The sequence below is a fragment of the Tenrec ecaudatus genome, chromosome 13 (genome assembly GCF_050624435.1).
Source record: "Tenrec ecaudatus isolate mTenEca1 chromosome 13, mTenEca1.hap1, whole genome shotgun sequence".
Taxonomy (NCBI): Eukaryota; Metazoa; Chordata; class Mammalia; order Afrosoricida; family Tenrecidae; genus Tenrec; species Tenrec ecaudatus.
Window position 1 is genome coordinate 102,329,003 of NC_134542.1, and position 19,455 is coordinate 102,348,457.

At 40.1% G+C, this 19,455-nt stretch overlaps 1 protein-coding gene across 2 annotated transcripts in view; it reads left to right on the forward strand.

The window, feature by feature from the left end:
* The window catches only part of CNTNAP5 (contactin associated protein family member 5), a 1,091,618-nt gene that overhangs the window by 784,575 nt on the left and 287,588 nt on the right, over positions 1–19,455 (forward strand). For both annotated transcript variants that reach the window (XM_075529285.1, XM_075529286.1), the window contains exon 13: positions 15,790–15,990. In XM_075529285.1, coding sequence (XP_075385400.1) covers positions 15,790–15,990 — 201 coding nt within the window. The remainder of the gene's footprint in view (positions 1–15,789; positions 15,991–19,455) is intronic.

A 19,455-nucleotide genomic window follows, 5' to 3' on the forward strand; every position in this document is an offset into this window, starting at 1 on the left:
AAGAAGCAGATGGATTTGGGGCCTCGACTTAAATCCTACCTCAGTACAAGAACCCATTGTTCTAATAATGTGGCAATATATGAAACTCACCCTCCCAACACAATCACTGAAGAAAAATGGGTGCATAAGCAAATGTGATGAAGAAAGTAGATGGTGCCCGGCTATTAAAAGATATAGCATCTGGGGTCTTAAATGACTAATGTTAAACAAGTGGCCATCTAGCAGGGAAGCAACAAAGCCCACATGGAAGAAGCACACCAGCCTGTGTGATCATGAAGTGTCAACCGGAATATGTACCAGAAGTTCAAAAACAAGCTATCAAGATGACACGAAGGAATATAGGCAAAATGGAGACCCAAAACCCACCTGCACAATTAATGGACAGTCCCTCACAGAAGGGCCATATGGAAGGGACAATATATCCTGAGTGCAGTAGAGCACTGATGAAACAAATTACTCTCCTCTAGTTCTTCTCCCACTGTTATGTCCTCAGTTTTACCTCTCTAATCTTGCCAGACTTTCATATGCACATTGGTACAATCAAGATCTTTCCATGCATTAAATCCAAGATAAGCACACTCTCAGAAACAGTAAGGGGAGTAATGATTCCCTGAGGATACAGGAAGAAAAGTGGGGAAAGGGAGAAGGGGGAGCTGATAGCAATGATGATTGTATAAGCCCTCTCAAGGGAAATATACATCAGAATTCTAGGTGAATGTATACATTGGGTGGTGTAGATTATGGCAAAACAGCAACAAGTATAATAATATATAGCATATTAAGGGTTCAGGGAGGTGGTAGGGCAGGGAATGCTGGGCATAAAGGGGAGCTGATATCAAGGAGTTCAAGAAGAAAAAAAAATATTGAAAATGATAATGGCAGCAATTGTACAACTATGCTTGATCTTATGGAACTGTGGATTGTAATAATATCTGTAAGAGGTCCTAATAAAATGTTTTTAAAAATCAAAAGAAGAGAGTACAGCAACTGAAGTAAAGGAACAAATAAATCTGTCTTAGATGAAGTACAGCCAGAACACTCCTTAGCAGAGAAGATGGCAAAACTTAGGCTCACCTATTTTGCACATATTATCAGATGAGACCAATCTCTGGAAAGGGCATCATTCTTGGTAAAATAGAAGTTCAATTAACAAAGAGGAAGTTTTCACTGCAAATCACACTAATTAGGATAGGCAGGAAAGGGTCAAATTCCATCTTGGACTAGCTTTCCCCCAAATATCCTCATCCCAGAGTGAGTTGACAAATACATATTTTGACACATTGATAGTCCCTGTATATAAAGAGATTAGTCCCTGTATATAAAGAGATAAAGGAAAAAAAGGGAGCTTAGGTTATTGAGACCTTAAACTAGAGGGGTTAAAATGCCAAGTACACAAGACCAGAGGGCAGGGAGAAAAGGGGAGGTGTCCCTTGAGGCAGGGTGTGTGATGGTGCTGTGGTCATTGTCCCAGTCTTAATGGCTGCAGAGAAAGAACAGTTTCCTAACCGCTTTTTGGAATTGAAGATTATATCATGCCAGCATGCAAGATTATATAGTTAATCATAAATTTTACTACTAAGATTCTAGGGCAGTGGTTCTCAACCTTCCTAATACTGCGACCCTTTAGTACAGTTCCTCAGGTTGTGGTGACCCCCAACCATAAAATTATTTTTGTTGCTACTTCATTACTGTAATTTTCTACGGTTATGAATTGGGCAGCCGCTGTGAAAGGGTTGCTTGACCCCCAACAGGGTCACGACCCACAAGTTGAGAACTGCTGCTCTAGGGGAAGAAGTGGCAACTTTCCTAGGGTATATTTTAGTTTGCATTACAATTTTAGTATAAAAGTCATGCAAGTATGACACGCAATGCTGATTTCTGCTGCTTATGTACCTCTTAATAGTAAAATTTCTTATATTACCACTATACCACAACATGACATAAGAAAATAAAAGTGAAATAAGTAGTATTATTTCATATAAAGCCTATATTACCTTTAATAGCAGTTTTATTTTTGTATTTTTATTCAGGATTCAAGCAAGGGTCACACATTGGAATTGATGGTCATGATGCTCTAGTCCCTTTTTAATCTAGAAACATTCTCACATCCAGCCATCTTTTTGTTTGTTTTATATGATTTGGCTTTTTAAAACTTCTGAATAGTCAGCACATAACATGGTGGATATTCTGGATATTTGTGATTTCCTCCTCATTGTTAAATTGGCTTGGTAAGTCTTCACCGCCTGATCGCTGCCAGAGCCCATTTGCCCTGGGCTATCTTTTTTGATATCTTCTCCTGAACAGCCTGTGCCCTGCCCCATCCTCCTGAGGTCTGCATAACCTCTTCACTTCCCCCATGGCATGATCCATGCTACCCACCCTCTGGGCCAGCCCACCACATTCCCTCGCCTCTAGCTGATGTCTTGTCTAAGCTGATTCCTGGCCCTTCTAAGCACCTACCTTGGAAGACTTGCTGTGCCGCTGGGTGCTGCTTGCAATCACTCCACTCGTCTTTACCCTGTGAGCCCCAGAAGAGCCCACCTCAACACCTGCTCTTCTCATGACAGCACACCTTTCTCTCCCACACCGGCTACAGCAGTCCTGGGCAGAACTCAGATTCCAGCCAAACAGCAGCACCTTCTTTAAAGTAAAATAGATACAATTTTCATAATTCCTTTTTAAGTAGTGCTATCCTACCTCCCATAGTTTTTAAAACATTAAAAATCTAGCACTCTTTTCTTTTTCTCGTTTTCCTCAATACTTCGCCTTCTCTTCTGTTTCTGCGCCACCACCCCTGCCCCCTGCCTTCTGTCTCCTTTCTTTCTGGACTTGTTCTGAAGTTTCTGTTTTTATCCTCTTGTCACACTTACCCACGTTCACTATTCCCACACGACCCACCTTCCCAGGCAAGTGCTGATTCCGTTCTGGCAATTCTCCCTGTCAGGCCTGGCTGACAGACAATAGACATCACCAGAGTCTTCAGAGGTGCTGCGGCTCCCTTAGCAAATTTGTTTCTTATTGTTTTGGTAAAAGTTGTATCCCCAGTCCTCTCCATGTGTGGTTCTGTGGGTTTATATTAATAAATCCAGCCTCACATGGCAATTTCCCTAAACTTTTGAGTAATTTCTAGTAGTTCTCAATGTTCCTAATGCCCCAAACCATAAAATTATTTTTATTGCTACTTCATAACTGTAATTTTCCTACTGTTATAAATTGGAAAACCCCTGTGAAAGGGTTGTTTGACCCCCCCCCCCCCAAAGTGGTCATGACCCACAGATTGAGAACTTAGAGAGAAGGCCTGATTGTGTAGTGGTTATGTGATGGGCTTGGATCTGCATGGTTGGCAGTTCAAAGCCAACAACAGCTGCAAGGGAGAAAGACTGGGCTTTCCATTCCTGTAAAAAGTTAGTCTCAGAAATCCAGAGGTGGTTGCTACAAGTCAGCATGGACAGTGATAACAGCAAGTTTTGTTTTGTTTGTGGCTAGTATACCAAGGTAGGTCAGGTACTTCACCTACTTCACCTTGACTTAGTGTAGGCTATCTCACAACTCTGGCTTCAGTGAGCCAACCAACCAAACAAACAAAACCCTATTAGATCCTCATCTAACCTCTCGAGCTAAAACACTGATCAGCAATCTGTCCTTCGTGGGTCTGCATCAACAAACTCACTCGTGTTCTGCGTTCCACTACCCCACTCCTTTAGAAACCATTCCCACTGTGATGGTGATGGTCACCGCCCCAGGAGCATGGCACAGAAGTATCTAAGCCAATGCTAATGCCCAGGGCAATGTGGCCAGGAGCGCTAAGCAATTATTACACACCCGAGCAATATTTTTAGCAAGACATGGACTAACACAGTGGCAGCTGGACTAGTGATCATAGAGGGAAAAGAGCTCCTGAAGAGATTCTGAAGTATTTTAAACAGAGTTGAAAATCCTTTTATACCAGTTGTCTATTTCTTTTCCACGGTGAGGGGAGAGATAAAACTGACCCCCTACAGGTAGGTATCCAGAACTGGCTCTGATAATGCAACAATCTCTTCAGATGATCTCTTGAATAACATTGAAACTTGAATTTTGCACCCTCCATCATGCTACATATGATGTGCACAGTATCTGAGTGAGGCACTAGGCAAAAATCAGCCCTCTCATCTTTATATAATTCTCACAACAAAACCACAAAATTAATATGCCTGCTGTACAGATGAGGACATTGTGGCTTGGGTTCTGGGATGACTTGTATTCCAGCATTTAGGAAGTGACAGAGCTTGAATTGGAAGTTAGGTCTGAACACACCCAAGCCCCTGCTTTTGTGGATAATATCTGTCTTCATTAACTGCAGATCCCTTTCCAACACCCCATTTATTCAACCATGATTGCTTCTTATTTAAACACAGACCTACAATAGAAACATAAAAAAATTAAATTACTACTAATGTAAAACAAGAGATGTCAAAAAGTTGTACATGATTCGATGAGAAATGAGTGATAGAGATTATATTTTAAGGATTATTTAAGCTGCCTCTACCCATGATATAGACATTTAACTTTCTCAATATAGATAACTAACAAGAAGTGACCCCAGGGACCTAAACACAGATCTGATTTATCACAGTAAGTGTATAAGTGAATTGGCACACTTATCAAAGCACTGAAAGCAGCTCCACATACTGATTTAAGCTCAATTAAGTTGCATATTGACAGTCAGTACCATTCCCTTCCTTCCAAGTATTACAAATATTACCGCTTTTTGTTCTGGCTCTTTAAAAATATGTCTGTGTATAGAGTTGAATTGTGTTCTTCAGAGCTACTTCTTGTCTTCTCTCCATTGCTATTTTTATTTTATTTTTTAATTCTTCATGCTGAGTGATGATTTCATGGGAACAGATGGAATCATTTATATCTTATGTAATTACTGTTATGGGTAGTAATTGCAATAGTACTAACAAATCCAGTTATAATGTAAGGAAATTGAATTGTATATCTGTATGTAAGCGATTTACAGCTTCAGAAATTAGAACTGAGAGAATCCAGGTAGATTAGGTAGAGACCCAAGATCCTGAAGGACTTTGATGGGGTCTGTAGAGGAGGATTTCACCACAGGGATGATGATATATACTGCATCCTCATTGCTCCTTCTATAGATCTTATTTTTCTCTTTCTCTTTAACTTTGTCAATAACTTTGTCTTTTCATTAATTGTGTGTGCATGTTTTGATCTTATAACATAAAGCTTCATTTCCATTTGGAGCATTACAAAACACATGCATAGATTCGTTGCTGGGACATGCTGGGACAAAACCCTGTCCAATGCAGATTGTGACCATCGATTTACCTTATCTTTTGGCATAGATGTTTTGAAGTCCTAAGAGATGCTCAATGCAAGCCCAGGTGCTGATGGGCTGAGGATGATTGACTGCTGTGGACTAGTCAATTCTCAGGGACAATAGTTCACCATATGCACTAGACAGACTTCTCTAACAACCTCCTCCCCTTGTCCTTCACCTTGTAGATCTCTGCACAGCTCCCAGCCTCTCATTCCCGAGAGGACACATGACAGCATGCTGTCTGTTACACTGATGTGTGCATAATGTTCCCTCTAACATGGTGTCATTTTTGAAAAGTTTGGTAGTGTATTATCCTCCTTTTTATATGCTGCAGCTACTGTACAGAACCAACTGGGCAAACATTTGAACAAAATAATGAATGATATACTTTACACTCTGGAAAATAACATAGTTTTATGTGAATTGAGGGAAGTGGGTTGTGTAGAGATAGATTTGGAAAATAAAAATATTGCAATTTGGATCATGTGTTGCTAGTCTATATAAAAAATATATTGCCATATTTTTTCACTGATATTCTAGACTTCCATCACACATTTTTCCAAATTTATGAGCTCAAGAGGATTAAAACACTATGTTGAAGAATTTTCATAAGATTCAAGGAATTCAAATAAGACTAGACACAAAACAATCTATAGTGACAATTTAATTGAAGAAGATAGTCATTATTAATTGTATATTGCCACAATTATATTATAAGGAATTATAATAGTCCATCACACTTGGAAATCTCATTGGATGGAAGAGGATACGTTCTAACTTCCCAGCTCTCTGCAAAAGGAAACCCGGGCTCTCAATTTAAAATCATGGCAAGTTTCTAATGCACAGGTTTTCATTTCTTTTAATAATCTCTTTTAACAGACTCTTTTAATCATCCGAAGGAAAGTATTGACCGTCTCTCCATGTAGGTCCATTTATGGATTCATTTCTCTTACCAAGTTCCACTCTGTCACTGGAGATAAAATAAAAAATGCATAGGAAGTCACTACATGATTGAAAACTTAAAATAAAGGCTACAAAGAAAAATGGAGTGTGTGTGAGGGTAGTGGCAGGTCTTATCTGACAAGTATTAGGAAAGGCAAACCTGAGAAAGTAATGCTTTTATGGTGTCCTGGGGGCAAGTGCAGCAGGAGGACGTGGTCGCAGGCATGAGGGCCCAAGGTGGACAAGGAGGCAGATTCTTGGCTTTGAAGTGAGCAGAGAAAGCATAGCAAGCTGGGGTGAATCAGGATCAGAAAGGACGGAGTCTTCAAGACATTTTAAGAGCTTGGATGCACTCAAAGTTTCATGAGATGATTATAGAAAATTTCAAGTGAACTCTTTGATGAGAGATACTAGGCATTCAGATCAAACATGCACCGCTAACTCTACGTAAACTGTGTTTAAACATCTCTCTGTGATCAGTGGGTGACTGCAGACAAGCACTCAGTAAGACACTTGCGTTGGTCTTATCTTAAGGTCCCTGGGGTGGAGGGAGGAAAGTTGGTGCCAAGAGAGAAAATGATATTGAAGCCAGGCTGGTTTCTAATAAATTTTTTAAACAAGACTCAAGTGTACATCTTCCCAAATCACCAAACCTTTGCAAAGAATAAGAAAAAGAAAAAAAATACAGTAAAGCTGTGCACATATCATAATAGTTTGTAGATGAATCAAGTGTTTTAAGGAAAGTCAGAAAGACTTCAAAATGGAGCAACAGAGGTTTGGGCGATGGTATGGTAACTCAGAAAGTTATGGCAATATTTTGGGAATGTCAAAGGGGTAATTTTGAAAGATTATTTTAAAGGACACAGGACAACAATAGGGGGGTTATTATGAAGGTGTTTTCTTTTTCCATCATTTTAATGGGGTCTCATACAGCTCTTATCACAATCCATCCATTGTGTCAAGCACATTTGTGGATATGTTGCCATCATCATTCTCAAAACATTTTATTTCTACTTGAACCCTTGGTATCAGCTAATTACCTGCCTCCCCCACCCTCCCTCTTTCAGGAACCCTTGATAATTTATAATTTTTTTCATGTGTTACACTGACCGATGTCTCCCTTTACCCACTATTCTGTTGTCCATCCCCCTGAGGGGGTAGGGGTTCTATGTAGATGATTGTGATCATTTCCCCCTTCATCCCCACCCCATTCCCCTCCTGGTATCAATACTCTCATTATGGTTCTGAGGGGTTTATCTGTCCTGGATTCCCTGTGTTTCCAGCTCTTATCTGTACCCGTGTACATACTCTGGTCCAGCTACATTTGTAAGGTAGAATTGAGGTCATGATAGTGGCGGGGGTGGGGGGAAGGAAGCATTAAAGAACTAGAGGAAAGTTGCATGTTTCATCGGTGCTATACTGCACCATGACTGGCTCGTCTCTTCCTTTTGACCCTTCTGTAAGGGGATGTCCCATTGGCTGCAGATGGTATTTGGGTCTCCACTTCGCACTCCGCTTCATTCACATTGATATGATTTTCTTGTTCTGGATTTTTGATGCCTGATCCCACTGACACCTGATGATCACACAGTCAGGTTTTCTTCTATGTGGACTATGTTGCTTCTCAGCTAGATGGTCTCTTGTTTATCTTCAAGCCTTAAGATCCCATACACGAATATGAAGAAGTTTTAAGAAAAATAAAATATATAGCCACGGGAACAATAGGCTAGGAAAGTTCCACCCAGGATTTTTTTTTTCCCATCATGACAATGCACTTGCTCATTCTTTGAAGGTAAAAAGGGCCGTCCTATGAGAATTTCATTAGAAAAGCTTACGTCATTCATCCTATATGCCTGACCTTACCCCTTCAGACTTGTTTTTTGTTCCCACAATGCAAAAACATTTCAAAGAAACATGAATAGCATGCCTGGAGGATGCCCAAACGGCCATTTGGATGTGTGTACATTGAAGCGCATGGGAGTCTTCTGTGAAGAATTAGAGAGATGAAAACACCATATACAGAAAGAAGTGTGTCAATCAAGATGAAGGATATGGGGAGAAATGAGAGCTGCATATTTTAATATTTTTGTTTAATGGAGATTTCTATATGTTGTAGCAATACTTTTGTGCCTTACACGTGTTGTCTTCAATTTAAGAATATTTATTTATTTATTTTCTGCTTAGAAACAGCACGATTTAGCAATAGCAGTTGGGATAAGACACAAGTGGAAAGAGAAAACCCAGAAAAGTAGTATTTCAGTGGTCCAAGCCAACGGGTCATTAACTTCACAAATGTGACTTTGGGGGTTAAGAGTACTGCATGTACCAAACTGGGATTTTAGAGGTGGAAGGGTGGTGTGGAGATTAGATATGAGGATGAAGAGAGATAAAGGAAATTTTAATAATCTCCATATTTCTAGGAGGCTTCAATAACTAGGAAAATACTGGGTCATTCATTGAGAAGAGGAAGAGTGAGCAGTTGGTGGTATTGAATATTGGTGATCCTTTCTATAATATTATGTCTTATCACTGTTGATATATCACTTAGATACACTTCAAATTTTTCATAAAATTTCAGAGAGCTGAATTGACTTGGATGATTTCATGATCTCACGACAAAAGAGTATCTGATTTAATATATATGCTATTTTTATAAATAGGTTCTGGTCCATAAATAGTCTAATTCTACTGTATTTGATAAACTCTCTCAGGGCCCAATGCATTTTGTTTTTTAGTTCCTAGGGCACTAAGGAAAAATTGTAACATATTAAGTAGGCAATAAAACCCCAAAATACTCACTGCTATTGAATCAATTATAATTCATAGCAACCCTATAAAGGGTTTATGAGGCTATAAATCTTTACGGAAAGATAACCTCATCTCCCTCCCTCAGAGTGGAGAGTGAGTTTACACCTCTTATCTCACAAGCAGCGCACCAACAGTTACCTACAGCACCACCAGGGCTCCTTGGGTGAGAAATTAAAACAAAAAACTCACTGCCAAAGAGTAAACTCGGACTCATAGCAACCTTGGAAGACACAGTAGAACTGCCCCTGTGAGTTTCTAAGACGAAGTCTTTCTCCTGTGGAGTCACTGGTGGTTTGAAACTGCTGGCTGGCTTTGAGGCTAAACTCTGCCACGGGAATTCCAGGTACCAGAAAGGTCACCCTCTCATGGTTAACCCATTTCAGTGATGCTTTGAGAAGAAGACAGGATTGGAGCAAAGACTGAACAATCTACTTCTAAAAACTAGTCCATGGAAATTCTGTGGCAACAAGAGAATATTGTTTGATATAATGTTGGAAGTTGAGATCTGAAGTTGAAAGGCACCCAATTGTCCACAACAATGGACAGAGTATTTGAGGATTGTGAAAATAACACAACATTGAGTAACATTTTTATACCAAAATTAGAATAAAAATAATAGAAGGGAAGATAAAATAATATACCAATACCTCCTTGTTTTCATTCTTTGGCCTCATGTATTAGGATGGGTTCTCTAGAGAATCAAAACCAATATATTTCTATGTCTATATTAAGAGAGAAGTTTTGATCGAGAAAAGTATTTACGTCAAGAGTGTGGTTCACAATGCCAGGTAAGCTAACCAGTCCAGCTCACTTCTGTGGGTCAGTTGTTATGCTAAAAGCCTTTCTGAACTCACATGTTGTCTGGCTGAAGACCCAAGGAGTAGGGCAAGCCTAGACAGTGGCTGCAGCTGTAATGGAAGCCGTATGGGAGGCAGCAGGTCTGGACCATGATGGCTGCAGCAAGGGACAGTTACAGAGGGAAGGCAGATGGCAGCAGAGATAAGTGGTGGCTGTGTATAGGGTAACTGTGTAATTGACAACTGCTGTGAAATTCACACCGAGAGGAAATGCCCCTGAGACATCCCTTTTATAGCTCTATCAAGTATGCTACACTACCAAAGAGGCACCATTAGACTGTGACCTAATGGATAGATTGGACTTCACCCATGCCTACCCACAAATGTAACAAATTGACACACAAGCTAATCATCACAGTCCACCCCTTGCAAATTTGGCATTTGTACACAACTCTTTAACCATATACAATCTCCAAAGACAATAATAAATTCATGCTTTCACCTAACATGACACACTTTTAAAAACAAAAATGCACCAACCCTACTATATATTTTTAAAAATAATAGCTTTTTGGCATATACTTCGCACAGCCTACACTTTAAGCATTCAATCATATTAAGAATTGTGTAAGTACCATCATAATCAGTCTCTGAACATTTTCTTCCCAGATGCATTGTTGTTAGCTCATTTCCCCCTATTCTCCTTTGCTCTGTCTCTAGGTTATTATCGATGCCAGTTACTGTCTCTACAGCTACACATATCCTGGATTCCAGATACAGATAATCATACAAAACAGAAACAGGGAGCAAACAAAACCCAACTACAATGTCTAGACCAAAGATTAAAAAATCAATAAAGAAGAAAGCAGAAAGTTTTAAAAACTGAAACTTTAACAGGGGGATAAAATGAGAAGTCATTGCATTTTAACCTTAGTAATTCTGGCATTGACTTTACAATGTTCTCTGTGTGTTAGCTAGGTCACTCACATCCCTTGACTGTGGTCAGAGGGGATTCATCTAAGACTTAACCCGTGTAGGAGTCCTGCAATGGATAGTGAGCTTCTACTGTAATCTATAACCTTCTGCAAACTGGGTGGGTGTTCACAATTTAAGCCCTGATACCATTCCCTCCTCAAAGGTTGAGCTTTATTATTTGTAATCCTTGTATCATACAGGTTGGCGAGTTTCTTCCATGTGGACTTGATTGATGCCTCACTTAGATGGCTGCTTGTTTTAAGGCAAGCTTTTAAGACCCCGGGTGCTATTTTTTTCTGATAGCTAGACCCCATCTTGTTTCTTCACTACACTTTTCTGTAGCACTCATATCTTCAGTGATCTCTTCATGACAGTGAGTATTGAGTAGGACCATGTCATAAGAACTAATTATTCATAGATTGCATCCTTAGTAGTCATGTCAGAATTTGGTTGCTATAGTTTACCACCTGCTGTGGAATCCATTCCCAGCCAAATCAATATTAGGAAGAACTGAGCCAAGTGTGTTGGGACCAATATTGTCCTCACACCATCCACACCTTGATCAGGATTTGGCTTCCCATGGGTGATGTTGGGGAGTGAATCTTCCATATGCCACACTTCCCACCATTTTGGCTTGAGAATTCAGCTGGCATTATAATTGATCTACTTGTGTGATAACACTCAGGATTTGGTTTTCAGCAACATCAATTCTGTTATTGGAAGACAGAAGGCTTTCTTTCATGGGACAAGAAGAAATTTAGATGTTTCGTGCTGATCTTGCGCAGTGCTTTCAAATTATAAGCTCATATATTTCCTTTACCAGCCAACCAACTGTTCTAGATTTCTCAACCTGACAACACTCCCAAAGAGGCATCGTCAGGCTGTGATTACTTTGTAGGTTAGATTTTACCCATACCTTCCCACAGATGTTACAACATAATCATCACACTTGACATCTCTCAGGAGACTCTTGGGACACAGAATATTTTGAATTAGAAGCCAGTGAGGAGGCACTGAGATTCAAACAATCATGTCTTTCCCTATCACATATCCTGTTTTTGCACCTAGTTATAGTTGTGTCTATTAAGTGAGTTTGAAGGATTAGTCTTTTGTATCTTTGTACATTCTGTTTATTTGTGTTCTATGTAGTTAATATATCCAAAATACGTAAGTGGTTTAATTATTAAAGCTTCAATTCACTTACAAGGCCCCAAAGACAAGGCAAAGTTGGAAATTCAAGGCCAGGGAAAGTTGGCTTTGAGATGAAAGATTGTTTCTGCAAAAGTTTATTTTCTCTCTCACTAAAGACAGAATGTGGTGTAGAAAAAAATGAATCAGTGATTAAATCAGCAAGTCAATCAATAAATGTAGCTAATGGATTAATAGATAATCTAAAAATCACTATCCACTGAAAAAACTCAAACGAAATCACTGCTATCAAGTCAATGCTGACTCATCGTGACCCTATAGGACAAGGTAGAAATGCCCCCAGTGAGTTTCTGAGACTGTAACTCTTTAGGGGAGTAGAAAAAACCATCTTTCTCCTAGGGAGTAGCTGGTGGTTTTGAACTGCTGACCTTGCAATTTTGCACTCCACGGAGTAACCACTATGCCACCAGGACTCCTGGGAGGGGTGGTGGTGGAGTGGGGATCCATATGACTTAGTGAAGCTGTGTGGACTACATTTGAGATCAGACTGTTTGGATAATTTGAGGCTGGGAACACATTTGTTATGTCCATGAACTTAAATCCAGGAACATCTGTGAGCTGGAACTAGTGATGTTAACTGTAATGATACAATGCCATTGTATCAAGTAGTAATGAATATTAGCTGTTAGTATAGATTGAGATGGGTTTCTTCTTCTTGTAATAAGCATGAGCATTTCAACATTGTCAGTCTTTATTTCTTTTTATGCAATATTCAATTATTAAACAATTAATTTCTTTTGTTTATTGTATCAACATTAATCTTTAATGATGCCAACAACATTTTGGAATTATGGTTTAATTAATTCTGTAACATTATTATCTTTAATATGAGTCATGTCCTATCATTGATTTCAAAGTTACAAAACAATCAGATAACATCAATATTTACTTTGTTTTCTGAATTTTGTTATGCTGCCTCAAACATTGGAGGCAGGTTGTTATCCATGAACTGAGTTTAGAAAATAGTTTCAAGATGAGCCAGAATGCTTTAGCAAAATTTAATTCTATGCTGCAAAAAATATTTCTTTTTAGAGTTGAAAAATACAGATAGTTGAAAGCATAGCTCTTTGCTTTTCTTGTCCTGAATTTCTACTACCCTGTTTCACCAGAAGACATCCCCCCAAAATAAGACCTACTTCCAGTTTTGCCTCTCAATTAAAAATAAAGCATCCCCCGAAAATAAGACCTCCCCCAAAATAAGGCCTGCTGAAGCTACCGTAACTCTGGACCTTAGCAGCAGGTGCTGCCATGCAGCTCACTGCTGGCCACAGTGCAACTTGAGCAGACAGGAAGTGTGGGGTCCCTTTTAATAATACAATAAAACAATAGACATGTACTGTATTCTTCTTCATGGAAAAAATAAGACATTCCCTGAAAATAAGACCTAGCGCATCTTTGTGAGCAAAAATTAATATAAGATACTGCCTTATTTTCGGGGAAACAGGGTATGTTCAAGCTGAAGTACAGGTAGATCAAGTGACTTGTCCTAAGGCATATCCAGAGTTAGTAGCAGAGATCGAATTTCAACTGGGAATCTTGGTGATCAATGCACTTCATTTTCAACTTAATCATGCCAATATTCAAGATATTTTGCTTAATAGTACTAATATTAATTGTGATTACACTCATTATATATTCTTCATCGTGACTATTTATTAGGTAATCCTCAGGTTTTTCCTTCATTTCCTGAATTTTGTTTTCCTAATTTCTAAAACCAAGCATGTTTTGAAGGGGAAATCCACATGATATCTACCCTAAATTCTTTTCCAGCTCTGCCACTGAGTAAGAGTAATAAATGATGCTACAATTTGGGCAAGATTTTCAGAGGGTACAAAAAGTCCTTTGTCCTCTATTAAGTTTGTGAGGATGTTCAGAATCAATTAAGTGCCTGGTCAGTGATCACAGTATCATGATCTGGAGTGCATCGCACTTTGAGATGCTCTCTCAGATGAAGAGCCGAGCTGTTGCTCTTTCCTCTGTAAAAAGACTTTCACGCATGGTGAAACTGAATCTCTGAGGAGTCAGATTACTTTTCCATGTGAGTTGTTGGCAGAAACAGGCTTCAAATACACATTTGTCGGACTCTAAAATATATTTCCTTTCATTCTTTTTTGACTAGACAAAGTATGTTCTTCCCTCTGACTGAAAGGTCCATATCTCTGCATATTCTTTAATTGTAAGTCTGTGTTGGACAGGGTTCTCTAGAGAGACAAACCAGATTGCTAGTAATTATATATAAATATATTTATAAAGGTAGATATATAATACAAGAAATGAACCGTTAAATTATATACAGATAGATGATACAAGAAATTAACAGTTAAATTATAAAGCAGTGAGATACTAGCAGTCCTTTTAGGCTTGAGAGCCACCAGTTGCCAGTCTCCTTCTGTAGAGAGAGCTGGGCTATATATATATCCAGGCAGCAAACATCGAGGCAAGTCACCAACTGTCATCAACTGTCAGTCCCCAGCTCCAGAGATGAACATTCCAATCGTGTGGGCTTAAAGGGACCTCAACTTGCAGTGACACAGTCCACAAGCTAGGCATCCCACAGGTAGTGTACCCCTTTAAATTGAGGCACAGAACAATCAAGGCAAGGCTCACTGAGTCATTTGTCCCTCTGCCCTTCAATTAATCCTACTTGTGTTTATCGGCCAGGCTGACACAATAAACTATCACAAAGTCTTTTCAAATATGTTAGTAAATAGAGGTGACATGAAGATCAAATTATGAAACAAACAAAAATGCTGGAATGTAGTGCATCAAAAGCACTATGTAGCTTGCACAATCTCACCCATCTTTTACAAATATATATTCTTAGCTTCAATGCAGGACACGTGATTTTCTGAAGGCATTATTCGTGTCCTCTTGAGACAGGTATGTGTCAGTAGCTCATTTGGAGCTCACAGAACTGATGGCTTTGAGTCACATATTTTGGTTACAAATTCTCAATTAGTCATGATGTCATCTTTCGTGAGCTGCCTATTCATCTTGTCGTATTTTCCTTATCACTGAGATGGGAGTATTGAATGCCTTTCAAGTTTGGCATTTTCTATTTTAAATGAGATTGCTGTTAATTGGTTTTAAGTCAGCTCTGATTCATGGCAACCCCAGGATAACAGGGGGCAGAAAATGTGGCCAGATCCTGTCCCAGCTGTCCCATTGTTGGTATGTTCAAGTTTAGTGTTGTGACCACACTATATTTTGAGATCCTTCCAACCTAGAGAGCGCATCTTGCAGCACTATATTACACAATATTCTGTTGTGATATCCATAGTTTTTATCGACTAAATTTCAAAAATGTGTCATCAACTTTCTGACTTTGATTTAGTCTGGAGGCTCTTAAAACCTGTCTACTCTGGGTGACATTGCTGTCCTTTAAAATACCACTGGATAACTTTCAGAATCATAGCAACTTGTAAATTACCACCGAATGACAAACTGACATATGAGTGTGAAATGAGATAATGTTTGTTAAATAGATCATATAAAACCTATGGAATAAGCACTCTCAAAATAAACTTTTAGGATTATTAATCCTATGCTGCCAATTTGGGGTTGAGCTCAATGTGGAAAACAAAAAGAAAGACTTTTCTGGTCACAGTCTTTACAGGAGTAGGGAATACAGGTGGGGATTAATTAACGCATGTTGAATGACATTGACCTGCTTTCATGCTCCTCTCACGCTTTCCTTTTAATCTCTTTGCTTGGCTCGTGCTGCCATGGCAGCTGACAAAATTTGGACGTCAGTTCAACACAACAAGATGGAGCTGACCCACGTGCGAGGGGCGGGCCCAGAAAACCCATATATCGCAGCCCTAGACTATGGAGGCAGCATGGAGCAGCTGGCAGCCATGATTGACGGCGCTGAGCACTGTGAGCAGGAGGTGGCCTACTACTGCCGAAGGTCCCGTCTGCTCAACACACCGGGTAAGGCTCATCGCTCTAACTGCTTCTCTGTGTGGATTCTGCGGAGGTGACCCGTGACAGATAATACCCCACATTTGGAAGATCAGGGAAAGGAGTATTTCTCAATGAAGTGGCTGACGTTATAGATGCTTCATAAAAAATAATGGCTCCCTACCCCCACTATCATGACCCCAATTATACCTTGCAAGTCTGGCTAGACCACAGGATGTACACTGGTGCAGACAGGAACTGGAAACACAGGGAATCCAGGGTGGATGATCCTTTCAGGACCAGTGGTGTGAGTGGCGAGACTGGGAATGTAGAGGGAGGGTGGGTTGGAAAGGGGGACCCAATTACAAGGATCTATATGTGACCTCCTCCCTGGGGGACAGACAGAAAAGTGGATGAAGGGAGACGTCGGACAGGGCAGGATATGACAAAATAATAATTTATAAATTATCAAGGGTTTATAAGGGAGGAGGAAGCGGGGAGGGAGGGTAAAATAAGGACCTGATGCCAGGGTCTTAAGTGGGGAGCAAATGTTTTGAGAATGAGGAGGGCAATGAACGCGCAAACATGCTTTATACAATTGATGTGTGGATGGATTGTGATAAGAGCTGTATGAGCCCCTAATAAAACGATTAAGAAGAATACTAACGGCACCTGATGTAACAATGGCGGCTGGGGTGCTCAGGCTGAGACCTGCGGGGAGTGGCATCGCCTCTCCTGATCCTCTCCTCTTTTTCAAAAGGCACAGTGGCAAGGCCCTGTCTATGACTGCCTGAGAAGGAAACTCTTTCTGGGAGTGGTGTCATTCGGACAGAGCACTTGAGCGAGGCAAGAGAAGGTGGAAAATGGCTCTTCCATGCAGAGAGAATAGCATATAAGAAAACATCAGTGGGGGGGGGGGGTACGGGGGTGGGGAATCTGGCCAAACTCAGTAAAAGATTAAGTTGGTACATGTGAGGACAAAGGACGTGTGAGGGACAGTACTGGGCTAAGAGGCTGTCAAGGTAGACAAAGACAACCCTGTGTGCTCGCTGTATTGATGCTACTTGAAAACTGCAATCCATAACTCAGATGATTCTTTTTAATTATATGCTTTGCTTTTCAGAATTTATGGATTAATTCTACCTATCTATTTTTTCCTTTGGGTAGTAGCCTTCAAAGGCCCTAGGCATCTTTTAAATTAACTGATTTTCTTGCAAAAGCCTTCTAGATCTGCTTCCCCAAACTTTTAAGATCCGATGACTATTGCTTCATGATCATGCAAAAATGCCTAGGGGGCATGTCAAAGTTTATGTATACTTTGAGAGTGTGTATTCTTGGGAAATGTCAAATCATATTTGTTTCATGGCAGAAACAAAACCTGAGAACCACAAGGATATTGAGTGTCTGAGAAAGGATGTCATAATCCTTAGTCTCAAGAAGCATTTAATGCAAGGCTTGGGCCTTAGGAACTTTGAAAAGCTTGCGACATGAGGCAATGAAATGTCAACAAAGTGGAAGGGCACTTAACTAAACAGAACACGCTGCCTCATCGATCTAAACTCTGTAGGACAGACATGTTTCCACGTCAGTGAATCTTCCGGATAGCCATCACATTTTCTCTTTAGCACCAGAAGGCTTGACAAAGCAGCTTTCGCTATAGAAATGAAACTCTCGCTCAAATGGGTCACCTGCTTTCCTCCCCAGAGAACACTGAAACGAATATGTAAGCTTCTCTTGATGACTCAGCACTATGTCATGAAAATCAATTATTACACCTCCTGGATACATCCATGCTTGGAGGCTGATTTGATCAGACCATTGCTGATATCCCTCTGCCCAGTGTGCTTCAATGGTGCTGTCTTTGAGAGTCGAGGCTTGGTTACATGTATTTATAGCTCTCTTTCCCCTGGTTGAAAACCCTATGCCACTTAGAGAATTGTTTGAAGGAGGCCTGTTTGCAAAACCACCCTAGATCGTAACTAGTTCCGTCCTGTCAATTGTGACTTGTGGTCCTGCTCAGGAGCCCTGCAGGTGTAGTGGCTATGCACTGCACCGCTAACTGCAAGGATAGCAGACTGAACCCAAGAGCACATCCAGGGGAAAGAGCGGGCTCATATTCCTATAAAACGTTACAGACTTGGAAACCCACGGGGGAATTCTTCTCTGCCCTACAGGGTCACTATGAGTCACAACAGACTCAATAGCAGTGAGTTCATTTATATTTTATGTGCTGCAGCAGCAAACTGTGCTTGGTGTGCTTTCCAGTAACTGGTTTTTAAGAAATAGATCAGTACACTTTTTTAAAGGTGTTTCCTGGTGGACATGAATCTCCAATCTTTTGATTAGCAGCTGAGCCTACTTATGGACTTCAGGAACCACTCTGTCCTCTCTCTCTCTCTTTCTCTTTTCTTCTTCTTCTTCTTCTTCTTCTTCTTCTTCTTCTTCTTCTTCTTCTTCTTCTTCTTCTTCTTCTTCCTTCTCTCTCTCTCTCTCTCTCTCTCTCTCTCTCTCTCTCTCTCTCTCTCTCTTTTCTTCCCTCTCTCTCTCTCTCTCTTTCTATATATATAATTTTTTTTCCATCTAGTTCTCTAAGGATTAGGTTTGTTAGAGTTGTAGTTCACTATGACTCTGGGACCTCTCTTAATATGTGGGTTTTAAGAACTCAATTGGATACACCATTGCCTTTTTGTGTGTGAACATATGTACATATATATTCTAATTCGGTAGCCTTTGATCATATTTGTGAGGGGAGGTACAAGAATGGCTTGGAGGCAGTGTCAGACATCCTCTGAATTCATAAGAGAGAGCATGATCACCAAACCAAGGATAGTTTCTATGAGGCAGAAGTCAGTCTTGCCTCCTGACCCGTCGGCCTTCTTTACCCATCTTACACCAACCCATCTCTCCCAGGGAACTCCCTTTCTCTGCAGCAATGGACACACATAATTGGGACAATACTCACAGTTATAGAGTTTATTGGAGAAGTTGACATCTTAACATTTTAGGACCAGAAACAGCACTTTTCCAGTCGTGGGTGCCCCCTTCTCAGCCATGCTCATGAGCATGCCTTTCATTATAGGGTCTTTGGCAAAATTGCACTCACATGTGATAGTAATGATATTGTTCTATAATTTTCACATTCTGTTCAGTCACCTTTTTCTGGAATGGGTACAAATCTTGATCTCTTCCTGTCAGTTGGCCAATTAGCTGTTTCCAAATAATCTGAACGTAGATAGATGAGTGCTTCCTTTGCTTCAGCAATTGGTTGCAACATTTCAATTGGCATGCCATCAACTCCTGGAGCCTTATTTTTAGCTAATGCTTTTGGTGCAGCTTGAAGTGTTTCCTTCAGCACCCTTGACTCTTGTTTTACACTACCTCTTGAAATGGTGGAATGTCAACTACATCTTTTTGTAGAAGGATTCTGTATTCTTTCCATCCTCTTTTGATACTTACTTCCTGTTCAATATTTTACCCAGATAATCTTCCAATCTG